This window comes from Tursiops truncatus, chromosome 17 (genome assembly GCF_011762595.2).
Source record: "Tursiops truncatus isolate mTurTru1 chromosome 17, mTurTru1.mat.Y, whole genome shotgun sequence".
In the NCBI taxonomy this organism is placed as follows: Eukaryota; Metazoa; Chordata; class Mammalia; order Artiodactyla; family Delphinidae; genus Tursiops; species Tursiops truncatus.
Window position 1 is genome coordinate 28,150,731 of NC_047050.1, and position 22,704 is coordinate 28,173,434.

Consider the following 22,704-nt stretch of genomic DNA (forward strand, 5'->3'; position numbering starts at 1 on the left):
ATGACATTGGCTGTGGGTTTGTTATATACGGCCTTTATTATATTGAAGTAAGTTCCCTCTATTCCTACTTTCTGGAGGGTTTTTATCAAGAAAGGGTGCTGAATTTGTCAAAAGCTTTTTCTGTTTCTGTTGAGCGGATAATATGGCTTTTCTCCTTCAATTTGGTAATATGGTGTATCACATTGATTGCTTTGCATATTTTGAAGAATCCTTGCATTCCTGGAATGAACCCCACTCGATCATGGTGTATGATACTTTTAATGAGCTGTTGGATTCCCTTTGTTAGTATTTTGTTGAGGATTTTTGCATCTATGTTCATCAGTGATATTGGCCTGTAGTTTTCTTTCTTTGTGACATCTTTGTCTGATGTTGGTTTCAGGGTGATGGTGGACTCGTAGAATGAATTTGGGATTGTTCCTCCATTTGCTATATTTTTGAAGAGTTTGAGAAGGATAGGTGTTAGCTCTTCTCTAAATGTTTGATAGAACTCGCCTGTGAAGCTATCTGGACCTGGTCATTTTTTTGTTGGAATATATATATATATATATATTTTTTGCGGTACGCGGGCCTCTCACTGTTGTGGCCTCTCCCATTGCGGAGCACAGGCTCCGGACGCTCAGGCTTAGTGGCCATGGCTCATGGGCCCAGCTGCTCTGCGGCATGTGGGATCTTCCTGGACCGGGGCATGAACCCGTGTCCCCTGCATCGGCAGGCGGACTCTAAACCACTGCGCCACCAGGGAAGACCTTGTTGGAATATTTTTAATCACAGTCTCAGTTTCAGTTCTTGTGATTGGTCTGTTTTTATTTTCTATTTCTTCTTGGTTCAGTCTCGGAAGGTTGTGTTTTTCTAAGAATTTGTCCATTTCTTCCAGGTTGTCCATTTTAATGGCATATAGTTGCTTGTAGTAATCTCTCATGATCCCTTGTATTTCTTCAGTGTCAGTCGTTACTTCTCCTTTTTCATTTCTAATTTTGTTGATTTGAGTCTTCTGCCTTTTTTTCTTGATGAGCCTGGCTAATGGTTTATCAATTTTGTTTATCTTCTCAATGAACCAGCTTTTAGTTTTATTGATCTTTGTTATTGTTTCCTTCATTTCTTTTTAATTTATTTCTGTTCTAATCTTTATGATTTCTTTCCTTCTGCTAACTTTGGGGTATTTTTGTTCTTCTTTCTCTAATTACTTTAGGTGTAAGGTTATGTTGTTTATTTGAGATGTTTCTTGTTTCTTGAGGTGGGATTGTATTGCCATAAACTTCCCTCTTAGAACTGCTTTTGCTGCATCCCATAGGTTTTGAGTTGTCGTGTATTCATTGTCATTTGTTTCTAGGTATTTTTTGATTTCCTCTTTGATTTTTCAGTTATCTCTTGGTTATTAAGTGGTGTATTTTTTAGCCTCCATGTGTTTGTATTTTTTACAGATTGTTTCCTATAATTGATATCTTAGCTCATAGCATTGTGGTTGGAAAAAATACTTGATACAATTTCAATTCTCTTAAAATTACCAAGGGTTGATTTGTGACCCAAGATATGATCTATCTTGGAGAATATTCCATAACACTTGAGAAGAAAGTGTGTTCTGTTGGTTTTGAATGGAATGTCCTATAAATATCAATTAAGTCCATGTTGTTTAATGTATCATTTAAAGCTTGTGCTTCCTTATTTATTTTCATTATGGATGATCTGTCCATTGGTGAAAGTGGGGTGTTGAAGTCCCCTACTATGAATGTGTTACTGTCGATTTCCCCTTTTATGACCTTTAGCATTTGCCTTATATACTGAGGTGCTCCTATGTTGGTTGCATAAATTTTTACAATTGTTATATCTTCTCCTTTGACCCCTTGATCATTATGTAGTGTCCTTCTTTGTCTCTTGTAATAGTCTTTATTTTAAAGTCTATTTTGTCTGATATGAGTATTGCTACTCCAGATTTCTTTTGATTTCCATTTGCATGGAATATCTTTTTCTATCCCTTAACTTTCAGTCTGTATGTGTCCCTTGGTCTGAAGTGGGTCTCTTGTAGACAGCATATATACGGGTCTTGTTTTTGTATCCATTCAGCCAGTCTATGTCTTTTGGTTGGAGCATTTAATCCATTTACATTTAAGGTAATTATCGACATGTATGTTCCTATTACCATTTCCTTAATTGTTTTGGGTTTGTTATTGTAGGTCTTTTCCTTCTCTTCTGTTTCCTGCCTAGAGAATTTCCTTTAGCATTTGTTGTAAAGCTGGTTTTGTGGTGCTGAATTCTCTTAGTTTTTGCTTGTCTGTAAAGGTTTTAATTTCTCCTTCGAATCTGAATGAGATCCTTGCTAGGTAGAGTAATCTTCATTGTAGATTTTTCCCTTTCATCACTTTAAATATGTCCTGCCACTCCCTTCTGGCTTGCCGAGTTTCTGCTGAGAAATCTGCTGTTAACCTTATGAGGATTCCCTTGCCTGCTATTTGTTGTTATTCCTTTGCTGCTTTTAATATTTTTTCTTTGTGCTTAATTTTTGATAGTTTGATTAATATGTGTCTTGGAGTGTTTCTCCTTGGATTTATCTTGTATGGGACTCTCTGCACTTCCTGGACTTGATTAACTATTTTCTTTCCCACATTAGGGAAGTTTTCAACTATAATCTCTTCAAATATTTTCTCAGTCCCTTTATTTTCCTCTTCTTCTTCTGAGACCCCTGTAATTTGAATCCTGGTGCATTTAATGTTGTCCCAGAGGTCTCTGAGACTGTCTTCAATTCTTTTTATTCTTTTTTCTTTATTCTGCTCTGCAGTAGTTATTTGTACTATTTTATCTTCTAGTCACTTATCTGTTCTTCTGCCTCAGTTAATCTGCTATTGATCCCTTCTAGAGATTTTTAAATTTCATTTAATGTGTTGTTCATCATTGTTTGTTTGCTATTTAGTTCTTCTAGCTCCTTGTTAAACGTTTCTTGTATTTTCTCCATTGTATTTCCAAGATTTTAGATTATGTTTACTATCATTACTCTCAATTCTTTTTCAGGTAGACTGCCAATTTTCTCTTCATTTGTTAGGTCTGGTGGGTTTTTACCTTGCTCCTTCATCTGCTGTGTATTTCTTTGTCTTCTTACTTTGCTTAACTTACTGTGTTTGGGGTCTCCTTTTTGCAGGCTGCTGGTTTGTAGTTCCCGTTGTTTTTGGTGTCTGCCCCCAGTGGGTAAAGTTGGTTCAGTGGGTTGTGTGGGCTTCCTGTTGGAGGAGACTAGTGCCTGTGTTCTGGTGGATGAGGCTGGGTCTTGTCTTTCTGGTGGCCAGGACCATGTCCGGTGGTGTGTTTTGGATGTCTGTGAACTTGTTATGATTTTCGGCAGCCTCTCTGCTAGTGGGTGAGGTTTTGTTCCTGTTTTCCTAGTTGTTTGGCCTAGGGTATCCAGCACTGTAGGTTGCTGGTTGTTGAGTGGAGGTGGGTCTTAGAGTTGAGATGGAGATCTCTGGGAGGGCTTCTGCCATTTGATATTACATGGAGCCAGGAGGTCTCTGGTGGACCAATGTCCTGATCTCAGCTGTCCCACCTTAGAGGCACAGGCCTGACACCAGGCCATAGCACCAAGACCCTGTCAGCCACACAGAAAAAGAGAAAACGGAAATATATATATATATATATATATATATATAATTTCTCCCAACGTCCACCAAGCTCAATTTTGGGCTTATTCGTTGTCTCTTCAGGTATTCCAAAGATGCAGGGCACATCAAGTTGATTGTGGAGATTTAATCTGCTGCTCTTGAGGCTGCTGGGAGAGATTTCCCTTTCTCTTCTTTGTTTGCACAGCTCCTGCGGTTCAGCTTTGGATTTGGCCCCACATCTGTGTGTAGGTCGCCTGAGGGCGTCTGTTCTTTGCTCAGACAGGATGGGGTTAATGGAGCAGCTGATTAGGGGGCTGTGGCTCACTCAGGCCTCGTGGAGGGAGGGGTACGGAATGCGGGGAGATCCTGCAGTGGCAGAGGCCAGCGTGAGTTGCACCAACCTGCTGTGCACTGTGTGTTCTCCCGGGGAAGTTTTCCTGGATCACGGGACCCTGGCAGTGGCAGGCTGCACAGGGTCCCGGGAGGGGAGGCATGGATAGTGTCCTGTGCTTGCACACAGGCTTCTTGGTGGCTGCAGCAGCAGCCTTAGCTTTTCATGCCCATCTATGGTGTCCGCGCTGATAGCTGCGGATCGCGCCCGTCTCTGGAGCTCGTTTAGGTGGTGCTCTGAATCCCCTCTCCTCACGCACCCCGAAACAATGGTCTCCACGTCGTAGGCAGGTCCAGACTTTTTCCCAGTCTCTCTCCTGGCTATCTGTGGTGCACTAGCCCCCTTCAGGCTGTGTTCATGTAGCCAACCCCAGTCTTCTCCCTGGAATCCGACCTCTGAAGCCCGAGCCTCAGCTCCCAGCCCCCGCCCGCCCCGGTGTGTGAGCAGATAAGCCTCTCGGGCTGGTGAGTGCCAGTCGGCACCGACCCTCTGTGCGGGAATCTCTCCCCTTTGCCCTCCCCACCCCTGTTGCTGTGCTCTCCCCCGCGGCTCCGAAGCTTTCCCCCTCCGCCACCCGCAGTCTCCGCCCGCGAAGGGGCTTCCTAGTGTGTGGAAACCTTTCCTCCTTCACAGCTCCCTCCCACTGGTGCAGGTCCCGTCCCTATCCTTTTGTCTCTGTTTTTTTCTGTTTTTCTTTTGCCCTACCCAGGTACGTGGGGAGTTTCTTGCCTTTTAGGAGGTCTGAGGTCTTCTGCCAGCGTTCAGTGGGTGTTCTTTAGGAGTTGTTCCTCATGTAGATGTATTTCTGATGTATTTTCTGGGAGGAAGGTGATCTCCATGTCTTACTCTTCCGCCATCTTGACGGTCCCCCTGCAGTGATCACACTCCAGCTACAGAAGCCATATTCCTGTGTGTTCCACGCAATTTCTTTTCAGAAAACACTTTCAAACATTGTAGGTCAAGAGCATCTTTTGCAAATATATTTCTTAAATTAAACTCATACTCCTCTTTTGGCCTTCATGATGACCACTGATAAATTTAGATTAAAATCCTTTCAAGGTAACTTAAGTGAAATAAGATGGTCATAGGACAGGTGTAACCATTTCATGCTTTCTCAATATCTGGTAAATATATATTAATATGCACAGTCAAATTACTTTTGCAAAGAAAGTATTTTATTTTTATAGACAGATTATGGGGGTTGAGCTAAATGAAGTGTTACTTGGGTCCATTACATTTTTATTAAAGAAGATTCACTTAAATTCTGGGCTCCAAATAAAAATATCAAAAGATGTCTCCTAGGATTTTTAGGTACAAAATAAACACAGCCTTTACACAAAAGCTACCTCAGAGCTATGAAGAATCTGCTTTGTCTACCTTTCTATGTACGATTACAGTCATTGAGAGGTTTTGACTGATTCTCTGACATTAGACAAGACTAGAACATTGGAATGGATGTGCTCTTTCGTCTCTAATATGATTTCTCAGAGAAGAGAAAATAAGTAAATCACAAGACTAAACAATGGACACAAGATTTGCAGAATTCTGAATGTAGATATGGCTTCAGAAAGAATGGCTTCAGGTTAAGTACACATCTGACTAAAAGCATATGTGATATTTCTATATGATTCTAAGCCAAATGACTCCTTTATCATTGTTATAAATAATTCACTGGTAACTTTTCTTCCAAATTTGAAGTACAGATTCTCCATGCTAGCTAACTAGTTATAATAATGGAAAAAACCCCAACAAAAACAATGAACTTGCTAATGTTGGGGGGGGGGGAGTGGAAGCGATAACCAGAAGCATCATTTCCTGTATGAAATATATCATTTTTATCACAGAGTATACAAATGGTAGCAACATGGACCCAGCATAATAATATTAAATCCATTGTCATCCTAGCTGTCTTTGTCTTCAAGAGTAAGCAAATGAATTCTCAACATTTCATCTCAAGCTACTCTTAGGTTATTACATTTGAGGCAAAATAATGTTGTAAATAAAGCATTTAAAATTCTTGAATGTAAATGAGGTAGAAACCTAATGCCTTTTAAAAATAGAGTACATAATAGACAAGAAGACAGGGATACAATTATTTTATTAGTTCAATTAAAATGAATAAAATGGAAAGAGATACAAATAACTAAGAAATTAAGTACAAATCACTAAGAAATTAATTGTGTTATAAAGAATTCAACAAAATAGACTTGAATTTAAGCACAAGTTTTGTAAACTTACAGATTACTATTTGAGTTAAGCATTAAGAATAAAAATTAAAGCTTTTTAGTTCTGCAGATTAAATTTGAAAGTAGGCTGTCTTGCTAGTATTAAAATAAACTTGTTTCTTAAAATTTGCTTTATTGGATTACATCAGAAGCAGAGCCTCCCTTCTTGAGGGAGGATAAATTTCTTCTTGGGCCCATCAGAATGAAGCTTTCACTGTTCTGCCCTTCAGAGGCTGGGGTGGTCGGTTGTTGTGCTTAATGGGGACTTCTTTATCACCTTCGACATTTGATAGAAGACTGCGGAACTGTGCCAGCTTGGAGCGAGGATAAAATATTTAAATAGTCAAAAGCTATTAAATTTACACAGAACACTTTTCTTCTAGTATAATTGATGCACTGATATTTAGAAAATCAGGTTGAAGACTGCAGTGGTTTCACAGATACGAAGGGAGGAAGCCAAAAATTCCTTCACATTTCTTTGCACTAGGCGTTTGGCTTAAATTATTGATGATTGACTGGATTAGAATACCAGCTTTCTCATTCTTGGGTAAGAGACTTACCTGCTTGGTGCCTCAGTTTCCATATAGTACTATTTCATTGCATTGTTGTGAAGACTAAATGGGTCAATACATGTAAAGTTCTTAGAATGGTGTTTGGCATATGGCATATGCTCAAGAAGTGTTAGTTACCAATAGGTCACACCGCCTGCCCTAAAGGCTTGTTATGAGAATTGACTGACAAAACGTACATAAGTAACCTAATAAAAGTAGTTGCTCAATCATTGGTAGTTACTATTTTCATAATTATAAACAATAATTAATGAGATATTTTGTTGAATATTTACGAGCTTAAGTTTCAAAAAAGAACAAAAACCCATGTCAGCTATCAAAATATGCCACTTGAGAGTCACAATTCCCCAAAGTCTTAATAGTACTTCTAGTGCCAGTTTTTTCTTGTTTTTGAAACTCTTAGGAAGATATTTAACAAAGTTGGAATTTTCCTTATTAAGGCAAAAAGAATAGCAAGAGTTCTGAATCTCATATATTTTTTCTACATAAAGTAAAAATAGTGTTTATAAATACACTTTTATTTTTGATTATTCAATAGACCTTATGTCACAAATAAACCTTTTTCAGTTGGAAGGGAAAATGAACTCTTCAAAATCTAATTGAAATAATAATTTCCCCCAATAATTCTATGAATTGAAATGGTATTCCTGCTTTGCACTTCTAATGCTCACTCATTCACCTTTGATACTCTACCTGTTCTGAACTAATACTGATGTTTCCCTTAAAGATGATCCAGATTATGCTCTCATGAAGAGGAGGATGAGTCAGAGAGCCATGGTAGGTCCAGTAATCCCGGGATGAAGGAAGGAGAACAGAGGGGTCAAAATTTGTGAATGGGGCTTTTTTGCCCTGAAAGAAAAAGAAAAGTAATATATTATTATATCATGATATAAACTAGTTGCATCATTACATATATGACATATATGTTATATTATTTGGTAGATAGATCTTAGCTAAGAAGTTAATCAATTTTTCTACTATATAGTATTTCATGACTGGTGTGTTTGTGGATATAAACAATAAAAGTAATAGAAGATTGAAAATATGCTACACTGGAATTTTGACTGAGCAATCTGCCTCCTTCTTCATTTGGTTGAAGACAAGCAAAGATTCAAAAAGTTTTTATTATCTGTATTCTTTAAAAAGATAGTTAATTTCCAGTATAAAACATTTATTGCTTCTCTAGGAATGATACCAGATACTGTTCCAGTGGTAAAGATATTTATTGACATGTATATTGGTATGTTTTATCTTCATTCTATTTATTCCTATTTTCTTTTCTGATTGGTTATATTGGTGTATAGAAAATGAATTGATATTTGTATGCTAATATTTTATGTAGTCAACTTTATTAAACTTGTGTATTAATTCTGTTTTTTACCTGTTTGATTTGTATTTTCCAGGTCGATGCCAATGATTATATCCTCTGCGCTTGAGGATAGATTTGTCTTTGTTTCCCTAATATTTATCCAAAAATGTACTCTTATTTCTTTCCTTTCTTTATTACATTGATTAGGACATTTATTGTAATGGTCAGTTGTGGTGGTCACAGTTGACACCCTGGTCTTTTTCTTGATTGAATTTGAAAGGCTTCAAATATTTCACTACTAAGTTTGATGTTTGATCCAAGTTGGTATGTGATATTCTTTCTTAAGCTCAATAAGTTTTCAGAGAGTTTTCTTTCTTTTTTTTATCTTCAGGAATTGGCATTGAATTTTTATCAAATGCTTTTCAAGCATCTAACAAGTTTGTAATATGGTTTTTCATCTTTAATTTGTTACTGTAATGACTTATATTGGAAGATAGTCTAATATTAAACTATCCTTGCATCCTGGGGATAAAGTCTACTAGTTTGGAAACATTACTCTTTTAATATACTGTTGAATATGATTTGCTGTAATTGATTTTAATATTTATTTTAGCTATATTCCTAAGAACGATTAACCTATGATTTCCTTTTTGTGGTGTTCTTACCCAGTTTGGGTATTAGGTTTCATTTAATTAAATCAAAATAAAGTTTTCTGTCCTCTCATCTGAGCAGTTTAGTTAACAGTGGCATGATTGTTTCTTAAAAGTTGTGTAACACTTCCCCATAAAGTGGTCTGGGCCTAGAGTTTTCTTTCACTAGATACGATTTTTACTATTTTTTCAATTTCTTTTTAGATTCTTGATCTGTTTAGGCTTTCACATTTTGAGTCAGTTTCTCTGCATTTTCCTAGAAATTCATCCTTTTAATCTAAATTTTCAAATTTACTGGTATAGTATTATACAGCTTACCCTTGAACAATGTGGGGGTTAGAAGTGCTGAACCAGGAGTGCTGAACCCCTGCACAGTCAAAAATCCACGTATAACTTTATGGTCATCCCTCATAACCACAGTTGTGCATCAGCAGATTCAATTAAGTGCCAATTTTGTAGTGCTATAGCATGTATTTATCAAAAAAAAATCCATGAATAAGTGGACCTGTGCAGTTCAAACCCATGTTGTTCAAGGGTCAAGTGTACAAATTTTTCTCTTTTAAAACTTTTTACCACATCTTTAATTATGACCCAATCCCTTAATTCTAATAAATTTTTTGTATGTGTACCTTTTTTTCCATCATCAAACTTGCCAAAAGTGTGTTTTTTGGTTGTTTTTATCCAAAGAATCAGCTTTTCATTTTAGTAATAAAATTTTACCTTGTATATATTCATTTTCTTTCTTATTTTATTAATGTTTTGCTTCATCTTCATTAATTATTTCCTTCTATTTTCTTTTCATATATTATTTTTTATATTCCTGAGTTGAGTGCTTATTTATCTTCAGACTTTCCACTTTATAATATATCCATTTGAAGATTAATTTTTTTAGACTCAACATGAACTAGATTTATTTTATATAAAAATACAATGAAAGAAAATGACATATCTCTGACATATGATTTAACTATTTGCTATTAAAACAGTAAAGCTAAGGTTAAATATATCATAAAATCCATCTATTTTTCTTTTTTTTTTTAAGCTGACTTGGGGAATCATGGTTATCAGACACTGCATATTAAAGGGATTTTAAAACAATACCCTTAACTTCTGTATTTTTGTATTGATAAAAATAAAGATATCTTTCCCCATGATGTAAAAAATTCAAATTTTAGTTGGTTATAGTTTTTAAACAAATTTGAATAACTATGAAACCCATTCTTCTACAGGCTTCATCCTGCCAAAATAGATGACCAATAACTATGAAAAACAAAACTAAAATAAAACAAATATCTGAGTCAGAGACCTTTTCAGAAGCAAGGAACATCTAAGTAGTACCTTGATTTTCAGATTGGTAGTTTGTGCTTCGGCCTTCCTACTCCTCACATTAAATATGCAATTAAATGACTTCTGTAGTTCTGCAGATTCTTGTTCTCTGATTTAAACTAACTTAATTAGTCTATTTACCTTAGTTTTAACTGCTTTTAGGGCATCAAGTACTTTCTGCAGGTTTGGGTTGGCCTGACCCACCTGGAGATTAAAAAAAATAAAGTGTGAGATAAAAATTGTTATCAAGTCAAATCCTATTTATTTAATTTTTTTCAATTAAAAACAGTAACTGAAGAAAAAATATGCAAGTCAAAATATCGGAATTTAACAAAACTGTAATACAAAAACAAACCTCCTACTTTTTGTTCTATTAATTATAATTAGTACAATGAATGTCATGTTGTTAGTGTTCAATAAAGGTTAACTAGAATCACTATAATTCCAAAAGTTAGTCACCCAAATATACCCACTTTAATAATAACTTCCCTATAGAACTTTTCAGGGACTCTCCTACAGAGGATGTGAACAAATCTCCCATTTTAAATATCAATTGAACTTTCTTTATGGGACAAAAATCCTCTCAATATATTTTTCTTATGAAACATTAAACTGATAAACTCCTGACTCTATGAGGTAGGAAGTTTAGAAGAAAGAGACTTTGGAAGAGCTGAAAAAAAAATTAGCTACACCTTCAACACCTTCTCATTTCATCTCTACCTGAAATTTATTTCTCTCTTCAAGTGGGAAAAGCCAAGAGAAAACAAACTAAAATACACTAGGGAACTGTTCGTTCACCTATGGTCAGCCATTAGTAGAAGGGGAACTTTCCAAAAAGAAAAAGAAGGACTCAAATATTCTTTTGTCTTATTTCATCCTATTTTGAGGTCTGATTGGTAAGAAATAGTTTTAGCAGAGCTCTGTAACTCTCTATAACTCACCTTCATCAAAACACCAATAAGTGCCAAACCATCAGCCTGTGAGGCAGCTTCAGCAAAGCTGGAGTACTTCGCAGAATTCCAGTGAACTATATGAAGCTAAAAATGACAATGTGGTTGAGTAGTTATTTATACCATTGTGAAAGTAAAAAGTAAGTTAGACATTAACTTGTTAATATATAAAGATATATCTTGGCTTTGATAGATAAAACTTATGTGACCCTTCATCCAGGGCATGGAAAGGGCTATGTTCTCACTCTTAAGAAGAGTTATCTGTGTGCTGAACAGAGTGGGCAAATGCAAATACTGGAACCAGTAAATAAAATGTCTTTTCTCACAATATCATAACTATTAAATATTACTCCTTTTTTTAAAAAAAAACTTTGGTATAAGAAGATCAGGAATTCTGGCTAACTAGTTTGGGGACAAAAACTTAATTTTCTCTCACTTGAGGTACTTAGTAACTTTATGAGAAGGGGTTCCTGAAGTATCTGGAGTCTTGGCCAAGGACAGATTCTCTTGAGCATATCCAGACACATCTCAAGCCAACATCTCCAGCCTAACCTCTCTGTGGAACTCTAGACTTGTATACCCAAGTATGTGTGTATGTCTTCTTGATACTTTCTTGATATCTCCACATGGATGTTTAATATGAATCTCAAACTTAATATGGCCAAACTAGAACTCTTGACTTCCTCCTTGCCAGACCTGTTTTATTTTCCCTTCTTAGGAAAAGGCACCACCTTCCATCTAATTGCTCAACCAAAAAATACAACAGTTGTCATTAATTTCTTACTTTTCTCCATTTATCAACATCCATCTTTCAGCACATCTCATAGATTATACCCCTTCACTTGGTTTACAACTTTGAGTCTTTTCATTAGCTGCTGATTTTCTCTGGGGTGTCCTTCCCCATAATCTTTCAACAGCAGTATTTTGACTTGAATTGAGGCTGAACTCAAATGCCAGTTCTGAAAAAATCCTTTCCTGACCACCCAATGTAAAGTGATCATCTGGTCACTTGTATCACTCTAAATCAAACCAATTCTCTCCATGTCATGTATCCCTTCCCTTCCCTTCCCTTCCTTTCCCTTCCTTTCCTTTCTCCTCCCTTCCCTTCCCTTCCCTTCCCTTGCCTCCCCTCCCTTGCCCTCTCTTCCCCTGCCCTCCCCGCCCCTCCCCTCTTTCCCTCTTCTTTGTCTCTTCTCTCTCTCTTTCTCCCCACATCTCCCTCTCTCCTGCTCTCCCTTCCATCCTCCATCCCACCATCTGTCATATGTTGAACTTTGTGGCTAAGTGCCTGTCATCTCTACCCTGGATTAATTTTATTTTTCTCAAATTAAATGAGAGAATCACCAGTTTATATTTCTTAAATACAACCAAATGTCCTCCCCCAAAGATGTTACTAATACTAATTTAGGCTTTCAGCCCATTTGATTTTAGTCCACCTTCAATTTTATGAAGGAGAAATAGGAAAAATACATTTAATGGATTTCTGCAACATTGAAAGTTATTAGCCTGGCTTTACAATGTAACATAAAGTAAGTTATGTTTGTATACTATTCCCAAATCCTCTATTAAAATGAAAAATGCATAACTCTGTACCTAACAATCTCTCTTATGAAAATTTGCCCTACATAATTGCTTTCACTAGGGTGTAAGATACATGTACAGATGTATTTATTGCAGCATTTTTTTTTCATAAAAGCAAAAAGAACAGAACAAAAAGGAAAAGGCATTGTAATTGTCCATATGTAGGGCTCAGCTAATAAATTCTAACATGCATACACTGAAATATTGTACAGACAGTAAAAGAAGAGGTGCAATTAAACCTACAGACTTGAAAAAATGATCATGATAAATTGGTAAGTGAAAAAAAAGCATGTTGGAAAACTATATGTATTACGAATTCATTTTATAAAAGTAAAATAAAAAAGCCAACCAGTCTATATTGGTACAAGTGTATTGTATATTCATACATATGAAGAGCAAAAGTTCTTTGTTTTTAGTCTCCCATACCCTCTGTTGACAGTTTGATGCAAATGTTCTTTATTTTTCCATGGATATACAGACAGAATGTCTTGAATTGGATCACAAACTTCCATGTGGGGGTGAATCAAGAGGCCAGAGGGTAGTGGCCTGAGCCAGGGAACCTCAAACCCTCATCTAGAGTATGCTACTCTGTGATGACTCCTGTGATTAAACTTGCACTCTTAGTAGAGACTTACTGAAGTGTTCCAGCCTAGCTACACCTATGCTACTGGTGTGTCCAAACTTGAACATTTAAATAAGAAGAGAATGATGGTGTTCTCCATTTGGGGGTTGGAGTTTTAAAAGGAGAGCAGCATTTCCCCTTGAGGCTAGCCTGACATCAAGATAACTTTTCAAGGCATTCTGAAATGAAAGAGTATTCTGGGGTTCATGAGTCTGACTCCAAGTTCACCTGCCTCTTTCACATGAAAATTTCCCTCTATTGCCAAACACAGTGTGTCTGTATTTTATTTTAATGGAGCCTGGGAGTGCTTTTCAGGGACCAGAATGCTCATTCCTTTGGAGCTATTATAATGGAGTCTTATAAGGGAGCTGCTTCTGGGAGGACTCTCAGTGTAGTTCTCTCTCACTCCTTAAGCTACCTTACCTCTGCAGAATATTTGACTCCATCCACCAAGTGCTCAGAACCATAGTCATCTTTGACACCCCAGTGAAAATGGAACTGATGGAGCCTATAGCTTTCAGAGAGAGGACCGCCTTTCAGCACTAGAAGAAAAAGGAAATTACTGTTACAATCATAAGCTCCAGCTTATCTTTGCATTTAATATAAACTAACATTAAATTGGATTGAGTAGAAATGAAAACAAACAGTAGCGCCAAAGTTTCCATCTTGTTGGTTTTTTTCCCCACATCCACAATGATGGTCTTCATATGTATGGTGCACCCTACGATAGTGCATTAATTATATGTAATTCTCAGCACATGAGCTGTAATTTTACCTTTTTCTGCCTTTAAGAAAGCATATTGGAAAATGAGTGAATTATATGATTACAGGGCTTTCCTTGAATCTGCTTTAATTTGCAAGTTCATTCATTCATTCTTTTAACAAAGACAGTAGTGGGCAGTATGCATCAAGATCTTTAGTAATTTATTTTTAGTAACAAATTACTCAACACATACCTTGTAACTGATCAAGACACAAGAGGGTATCTTGACAGCTTTGTTGAGAATCCCTAGCCAGGGACCAAAAGAATATTCCAGCAGAACAGTAAGGTCACTTTTAAAATTCTAACATTGAATGACCATGTTTCTTTAGAGAGTCTATCCAATCATATGATTAATAAAACACACATAATACCAGACCTAATCCTAACAATGGACATAGCTGCAAGGTGTCTAAAATTTAGGCTCATAACCTTGTAGGAAAGTGCTAAAACAAATTTTGCCTTTTGTCAGTAGAGTTGTTTTATGGAATTGTCATTTAATAAATTATTCAGTAAACAGTTTTGAAAATTTTACTATGTGCTAGATTCTGGGATATGAAGATAAAAATTCAGTCACTATGGCCTAGTAAGGAGAGGGGAATATAGACAAGTATACTTATGCACAGAATTGTTCCATGCAAGATGCACACAAGACCATTTTCTTACTGGCACTTCACAGTTACGGACCCATTTTTCTGGTCACACAAATAAATATATTCTTCACCTCTGTTTTTCTTCCCTACTAGGCTCCTCCACCCTCATCTCGATTAGAAAATATTTGCCTTTTCAGTTTTTATATTCATGATGGTCCATAGACCTTTTTGAAAAGCTACTGTTTATTCAGAGGGTGTGAAGTGAGCAAAAAGACATTGGAAACAAGAAGAAATGGAATAGTGTCCCTGAAAAGGAGAGGGACTGAAAAAAGACAGATCTGGGAGTCCCCAAAATCATCTTTACCACTTGTAAATTTTCTAGATATTCAAGATGCCTCACCAGATTCCAGCAACATTACACATGTGCACAAAAGACTGCAGATGGTCTTTTGTGTTTCTTAAAGCCTTATTGTTTTAATTTCCCCAGTAAAATCGAAGAAAAATTAGAAGGGTCTTTTGGCTCACCTGATCGATTATCATTGTCCACAAAGTTTATGTGGAAGGAATGTCCCACATTGACGATTTCTTTGGCTGTGTCTGGACTGTAGGAGACACTGATAGGTTTGAGAGAGGCATCATGTTTGGTTTCACTGGTTTTGATGTCGATGGGAGATTGGTTATTTCCATTTGCGATGGGGTACAGCTTGCCCCACTGTTCAGGACCTACCAGGACAAACATACACTTACAATCAAAACTTGATCAAATCCAATGTTTTAGGAATATAACTTTGTTTATTAGATTAGGATTTACTGAGGATCTTAAATGATATTCTGTTTAACTTAATGGAAATTCAGTGTTTGAGAATGCCCCTTTTCTATGCTATACTATAAAATGGTGTATTTGTCAATACAAATAATATGCTCATAGTCTGTGGGATCAGACTATACATATTTTACCTTTATAGCAATAGATTTCTAATATACACATATGGAGAGAGAGACAGAGGGAGAGAAAGGAAGAGAGACAGAATGCATTTTGTAGACAACAATGACCCAAAGGACAACTGCTAAGAATACATGCAGAGCTATTATAATTCAAAGTCAGGCAAACCAAACCATTAATCTATGACTACATAGGTACTTTAAGTGCTCAATATCTCTTTTATTGGAAAAGGGAAGAGGCTGTTATTTGATCTACATGAACAGAAGAATGTTTACCATTTTCACCATCATATCCCCAGTCAGGACTTGCCATTATCTTCTACTTAGTTTTCTTTTTCTGAAAACAAAGATAATACCTGAAATAACTAACTGCAACTGAATGTGCAGTAGACAACTGAAACCACAGTTTGTGGGGTTTTATAGAACCGTCTCTGTCCTTAATAGGTTACTATTTCATCATCTCTACCTATCAGGAAGTATATGCATGTAAAAAAAAAAAAAAAGATATTGTAAAAGAAGCCCACAAGGGTAAGGTCAGTTCCAATTGTTTTATTTTCTTATATTGTAAGAGAGAAATATGGAAATCTTAGCTTTTATAAAAGCAAGCACTCTTTCTCTCATGTTAGTAGAAGATATGGCTGACTATTATCATATATGATTCTTTGAATTTCTAACTGAAAATGACTGTGCACTTGAGATTTCCAATTTTTACCCTTGCTGGACACTTAAGCAATACTAGCAACAGTAATTTAGTAAGAAGTATAATTTGCATGTTTACAGGCTGATCAGAACAAGTATCATGATGTTAATTTAAAATCAGGTAACAGAATCATTAATTATTTGTAATATATATTATTCATAATGGTACACTTCAAAGACACACATGATGAGAATAAAGTCCATTTTTAAAGGAGTTGGGATTCATAAATGGAGAAGATTTTATTAATATTGAAATTAAATATGTTCCAAAATTTATGTTACACATCAAATACAGGTCTACTGGAATAGAAGGCTTTCTTCTGTATAGTTCTATACAATTTATAGAGCACTTTCATATCATTTTATTTTACCATCACCACTACACTCATAAATCCTATACAGTGAGAATTATCATCTTGTGGCTGAGAGATGTTGAGGGTCTTCACCACAACTAGCAAGAAGCCAAGAAGCCAAGAAGCCAAGACTTGAGCCTCCAAGTCCAGTTGTTTTCTTTACTACACCTCTGCTGAATGCCACACTGGGTGAGCTATGAGGTGGATGATCCCTAATTCTCTTTCTATGCCCACAATTCTCTTAAGTCCAATTTAAGCTTGGACCAAGGTGAGACTTGCCACCTGTTGAGTGATGAGAAGATCTACAGAACTTTTCAAGGAGGCAAAGAAAACCAATTAGTATGTGTCAGACTGCCTAGGTCCATATTTCCAAGGCTCTAAATGTGCTCAGAGGAAGCAAAATCAGAAAATATAAGCTTCCATAGTAATGACTGATTTCCATGCCTTGGTAGTCATACTTCCTTTCACACTCTGGAATTTTCTGAGTTACCTAGGCTTTCTGAAATAAGTGAATCTGGCACAATTTTGAGCAAGGCTGACCAGAGGCACATTGTTTGTCCCTTTTGGCTAATGATAGCCAACTAGCTCAGATGCAGATGGACTATGTATGGCTCTTGAACAAAGTCGGAAGAGGCCCAAGCTTCCATTCCACACTTTAGTACGCAGAAGAAACTATTACTTAAAAGGGAACTTTTTTTAAAGGTACCATTTATTAAAGTTCCAGTATTACTCAAATGCTAGGCTAAACAGTTTATATGCAGTAATTCATTTAATTCTCACAATAACCAAATTAAGCATTAAAATGTGTATTCCACATAAGAGGAAATTGAAGGCAATTCCTCAGGGTTATGCAAAGCTTGTAAGTGGCTGCTTATATCTTACAAGCCTAGGGTTTAAACTTAGATCTGTCTAACTCCAAAGTTTGTACTCTTTCTTAACCTTCCACTATCAACAAATGCCCATTGACCTCAACTTGATTCTGTTTTCTGGAGGATTGGATTGGTTAATCTGGTCTGGTCTGGCTTAAGATGACCAGTAGTCAGACTTGACCCTTGGGCTACTTCATTCTAGACCCAGAGTCTCAGGTTGGCCAGAAGCTCATGGAGTGATAGAAACAGGCTACTCTTTGCCAGATGCCTCCTAATTGCTACTTTGTTAAAAGTAACTTTAAATCAAACTACTATATTAATCAACCTATTTGGAAAAAAGGACAACTTCCTTTTCATTACATGATTATGTGATAATTCATCACATGAATATTTTAACATACATATGGGATTGCATTTTATTTAAAGTTTTAGGCACTAAATTACCTTGAACCCTAACCATTATGACCCTTTATTCCATTATGTACCCAGGGTGTGTTTGTGTACATCTACAAGCAGAAAACTATATAGAGAAAGGATGTAAAATTTAATGAGCACCTATGGTTTAAGTCCTAACATAACACTCCTCCCATTTACTTTTATTCCTCTTTTTCTGCTTACAAACTTTGCCTCTTTCAGCTTAATATCTGTACTAAATCCAATATGTCTCACTTTGTGTTCTCTTTACTTTCACCTGTAGTCTCCTCACAGTATAATTTTCTAGGCCTGTGATCTTTGGACTGCTTTTGCATACCAAGGAGTTCAGTCTACACAGCCTCTGCTCTTCTAATCTAAACAGTTTATTCCCTAAAACCATCAAGTATATAAACACATATTGAAGAAGGCTTTTTTTTCCCCTGTTAGAATATTCCAAATAAATCCGTATGTACATGGAATTGAATCAGGAGCAAGTAGGCTGATGGAAAAACCTATAGTTTTTTAAAAAGTAATGTAAAACTACGTAAATAATTTTGATAGAGAATTGGCTAATTGGTAACTCTTAGAAGTATCAAGTTATATGCCAATTATATGTCAATAATATGGAAAAAACAATTGTAGTACTTTAAATAGAGATTTTTAAATGTTGAAAGAATGATGTGCAGAATGTTTAATTTTAATAATTACATTGGTTTAATTTGCAAATTTGATGAAAATGTATTAATGGGCTGAGGGTAGAAGGGAAAGAAAGATTTCTTCCTTTACCTTATGAAATGGAATTTTAAGAGGCCAAATATTTACTGAAAAAAATATTTAAAGATAAAATGTTAATATTATCTTGCCCTTTAACCATATGCCATAATTTTATCTCTTGACCTTCTTTCACAATACATAAAATTCTTGCAACAAACACACAAGCAAAAAGAATTATGAAAAGTGATAAAAGATTTACTATTATTATTAAGGAGAGCTATTTCACCGTGCACTCATCTAGGGGTACTGGAGAAGGCTAGAAAAGACTTTTGTTCATTGAATAATTACCATCTGTCAGATCCTTTAAAATAATGACTTAATTCAGTTCTCACAGTAGACCTAAGGGTTAGGTTAGTCTCACCCCACTTTTAAAAGGAATAACTGAGGCTCAGAAAATTCAAGAAGAGTCAGGATTTGAATCCATTTCTGGTTACCTCTAAAACTCATAAGTGCATCCTCTTCTCTATTTTATTACACCACCATTTTAACAGGCTGTCTATAAAACATTTGCTTTAAAGTTACTTAATAGGACTTCCCTGGCAGTCCAGTGGTTGGGACTCTGCTCTCCCAATGCAGGGGCTGAGGGTTCAATCCCTGGTTGGGGAACTAAGATCCCACATGGGCCTGTGGCCAATAAAATACATACATACATACATACATAAATACATAAAGTTACTTAATAGCTTATTACATTTATTTATTGAGTAGCATCAACTAACTTTGTTGAAGATTTTTTAGTGCCCTGAAATGTTTTCAAAAAAGCAAAGACATTTTCTCAGTGTTTTACAAAATTTGAAAACCATGTTTAGCTAATTTTAAATTATATTAAGCATTTCTTATATGAATTTTTTTCCTCCTAATCTCTTAAATGAACATTTTCCTCTGATTCCTACTTCAGTCTTTTAAAACTGAAAGCATGAACTCTTATGAAGGCAAGTAAATTATGATGAGTTTCAAATTTAAATTTATAATTAAAAAATAATTCTTTGGTATGGAAGGAACTAAGAATGTGAAACAGTGCTGTGTCTAACTATGGTAGAGATCTGCTAAATGCCACTGAAAAGAAATTCCAAAAGGCAATACAGTTCTATAATCCTTAGCATTCCATAAGGTTAGGTGGCTTCCCTGGGACCCATATTTTCCCTAAAATAAGGAAATATACACAGTGAAAATCAAGTGTCATGTTTATTAAATTTGGCATAACTCTCACTTTGCTCCCTAATTTCCCTGCTTCTCCAGAATTGATATTGTTTAGAGTGACAAGAGAAAGCTTATTTCTAGTGGAGAAGTGGGTCATGGAAAATGGTTATATTATCTTGTACATTTCTACAGTAAGACAATTGGAAATTCTGCTGAATCAGTTTAAATGGCAGGATGGTTTATCAGGATTTCACAGTTATTATTTCTTCCAAACTGGTCTTTCTCTCCACTTGTAACAAGATGTCTTACCAACTTTATTCTTTCCAGTGGATGTCTTTGTCTCCATCCATACCAAGCTTGTTCCCATTTTAGTACTTCTGCACTTGCTGTCCCCTCTGTCTGGATGCCTCTGTATCTAGATCTTTACACAGGCTCACATTTCACCTCCTCAGAGACAAGTTTCCTGATGTCTAAATTTAATATATCCCTGCTTCTCAGTCCCTCTATTAATTCAGTCTGTCTTCTTTCTTTCATAGCATTTGTTGCATCCTGAAATTATTAATTTTTTTTTTGCATACTGAAATTCATTTATTTACTTGCTTAATATCTATAACCATCTCTATAATGATACCTGGATAATGATGGACCATTTTATTTTTTTAAATCACTGCATGGAAAACAGTGGTGTTCAATAAATACTTTAGAGAGAACAATTAAGTGGTCATTTTAAACTTCAATTATTGTATTTCTATAAAGACTTAGAAGAAAAAACACTCATCAGGGACTGCACCCACCCAAACGTACTGGTCTGAACTCAGGGGTGTGTGAATGAGTTTTGCTGGAGGTGAACTCATGTTCGTATTTGGAACTAAGGAAAAAGAGCCTTTCCTATCTCAGTTCTATTAATGGAGGAATGAAGAGACCCGTCTGTGTCTGTCAGTCATTGCTGGGAGAGTAAGAACGTTGGTCTTTATAAGTGTCAACTTTTTTGACACTTTGTAAGTATTGAAACTTAACTCTTGAAATGTGGTTTGAACTTTTGACATAGAAATTTCACAGATCCATAACTCATGGATTTTATTACTGTAATAAAAGAAAAAATTTCAACCTTATATTTCCTGCCTTGGAACATTTTATTTTTATTTTTGAAGACAGTTTTAAAATTCACTAGTGAATATTTTTTATTAACCTAGTCAACTCTACATAGGTAACTATTTTAACCCACAGCATAGAGGCATTCAATTTCTTACAATTTCTTGCTTTTGAAAACATGACATTTTAAATATACCTAGTTGATTGTCATACGTATTGAAATTACTGGTTGAAGTGATATATACTGAATACACTGAAAATATAGGCTGTGTACTTTAAAAAAATTTATTTATTTAAAATTTTTTTGAATTTTTTTTTTTTATATAGCAGGTTCTTATGGCTTGTGCACTTTTAAGCTAATTGTTAGGAGTCTCTTCTACTGGATGAATGGGTAACTTGTGCAGATTAATTGTACCATCTTTATATTTATTTTTAAAACAGACAAAATAATATTTGTCTTATCTCCTATAACTGTTTAGGGAATTGATGAGCTCCTCTATAACAGATGACATAATTAAGCAATATTTTTCATCTTAAAAGAAAATAACATGCATAATCCTTAATAAACCTTAAAATACTGCACAAATGTAAATGATTAACTTCAGACTCAAAAAAAAGTTTGATTTTAACTCTCAGATAAATACATAATATAAATACATGAAATAAAATAAAATAGTTCGAGTGATTGCATGTGGCCTGAAATTCAAACAATTGAGTGAAAGACATCTGCTTACCACAGATTAAACTAAATCCCACATGTAAACATGAAAGGAGATAAATTCTCAAATGTAAATATTAAGGGAGGTGAAGGTCAGTCACATCAGTCACCTTATCTTAAGATGTTTCATGCAACCTTTGTTGGAGTCCATCTACCTAAAAGTTATCCGAAGATTTAAAAACATTTTCTATTGACTCCCCCAAATAATTCTGTTAGCTCTCAAATCCTTCTGTCAAAGACTAGATTTCTAAAACAGTTTGGAACTGAATATGTCCTCTCTTAATCCCGTGTTTCTTAATGTACAATCTGTAGATCACCTGCCTCAGATTCACATATATGTGAATTAAAATGCACATGCATGTCTCATCTACTCCCTTACTTTTGTGAGATGACCTGATGCAATTTAGATTGCTAACGTGTATCAAGCTCTGCTGGTAGGTATTGGTAGCCATTTTAGACGTATCCGGAGGCTATAGGAATCTGCCTTCACAATCTAATTACTAAAGATATGTTTCAATGAAAGCAAGTCTCTGATCAGACTCCCTCCATTGTACATTCATTAGTAGCAAATTGGCACAAAATAGTCATGTGACTTGTCTGCAGTTTCAGGAGGGCTTGCTGCAAGTGAGGCTCACCACCCAGCACCTTGAATGAAGGACTCACTTCAAACACGCTTTGATGATATCAGGACTGGTGATCTTTGTTGTTGGTTCAGACAGCTGGGTCCACTGGGGCCCAATGGGGCCTAGACTTACATACTACATCAATGGCATCCAAGTGTTGTACTTGTCCACTCATATATCTTGTTCATGTTCTAGCAAATTTTCTCTAGTCACTTATTACTCTTGATACCACTAATTTCATGAGCACAAAATTATTTCTAACATCCTTTATAGTATATAACTAACCTTTCAGTGTTGAGTTAGCTGTAGATATGATAAGTAGTCATTCTGAAGATCCTAGGTCCTGATTAGGATGCTATTATGCATTCCTATTAAGCATTAGATTATATTAACAAAGACATTATTAATACTGAAGTAACACTTACTGAATCAAAATCTCTTCACAGGAGGCCTGAGAATCTGTTTTAATGAACATTCCAAGGTGGCATTTTAAAACACATTTGGACAGTTTTACAAA

At 35.7% G+C, this 22,704-nt stretch overlaps 1 protein-coding gene across 7 annotated transcripts in view; it reads right to left on the reverse strand.

Moving 5' to 3' along the window:
- Window positions 1-6,057: 6,057 nt before the first annotated feature.
- Window positions 6,058-22,704, reverse strand: part of CA1 (carbonic anhydrase 1) — a 47,307-nt gene continuing 30,660 nt past the window's right edge. For 6 of the 7 annotated variants that reach the window (XM_073794563.1, XM_019926315.3, XM_019926314.3 and 3 more), the window contains 7 exons: window positions 15,782-15,842; window positions 15,089-15,286; window positions 13,634-13,752; window positions 10,999-11,094; window positions 10,199-10,261; window positions 7,466-7,621; window positions 6,058-6,517 (listed from right to left, as the gene is read on the reverse strand). In XM_073794563.1, coding sequence (XP_073650664.1) covers window positions 6,401-6,517; window positions 7,466-7,621; window positions 10,199-10,261; window positions 10,999-11,094; window positions 13,634-13,752; window positions 15,089-15,286; window positions 15,782-15,818 — 786 coding nt within the window. In that variant the 5' untranslated portion in view covers window positions 15,819-15,842 and the 3' untranslated portion in view covers window positions 6,058-6,400. Of the gene's footprint in view, window positions 6,518-7,465; window positions 7,622-10,198; window positions 10,262-10,998; window positions 11,095-13,633; window positions 13,753-15,088; window positions 15,287-15,781; window positions 15,843-18,626; window positions 18,662-22,704 lie in introns of all 7 variants that reach the window. The other variant, XM_073794564.1, reaches the window with a different exon arrangement.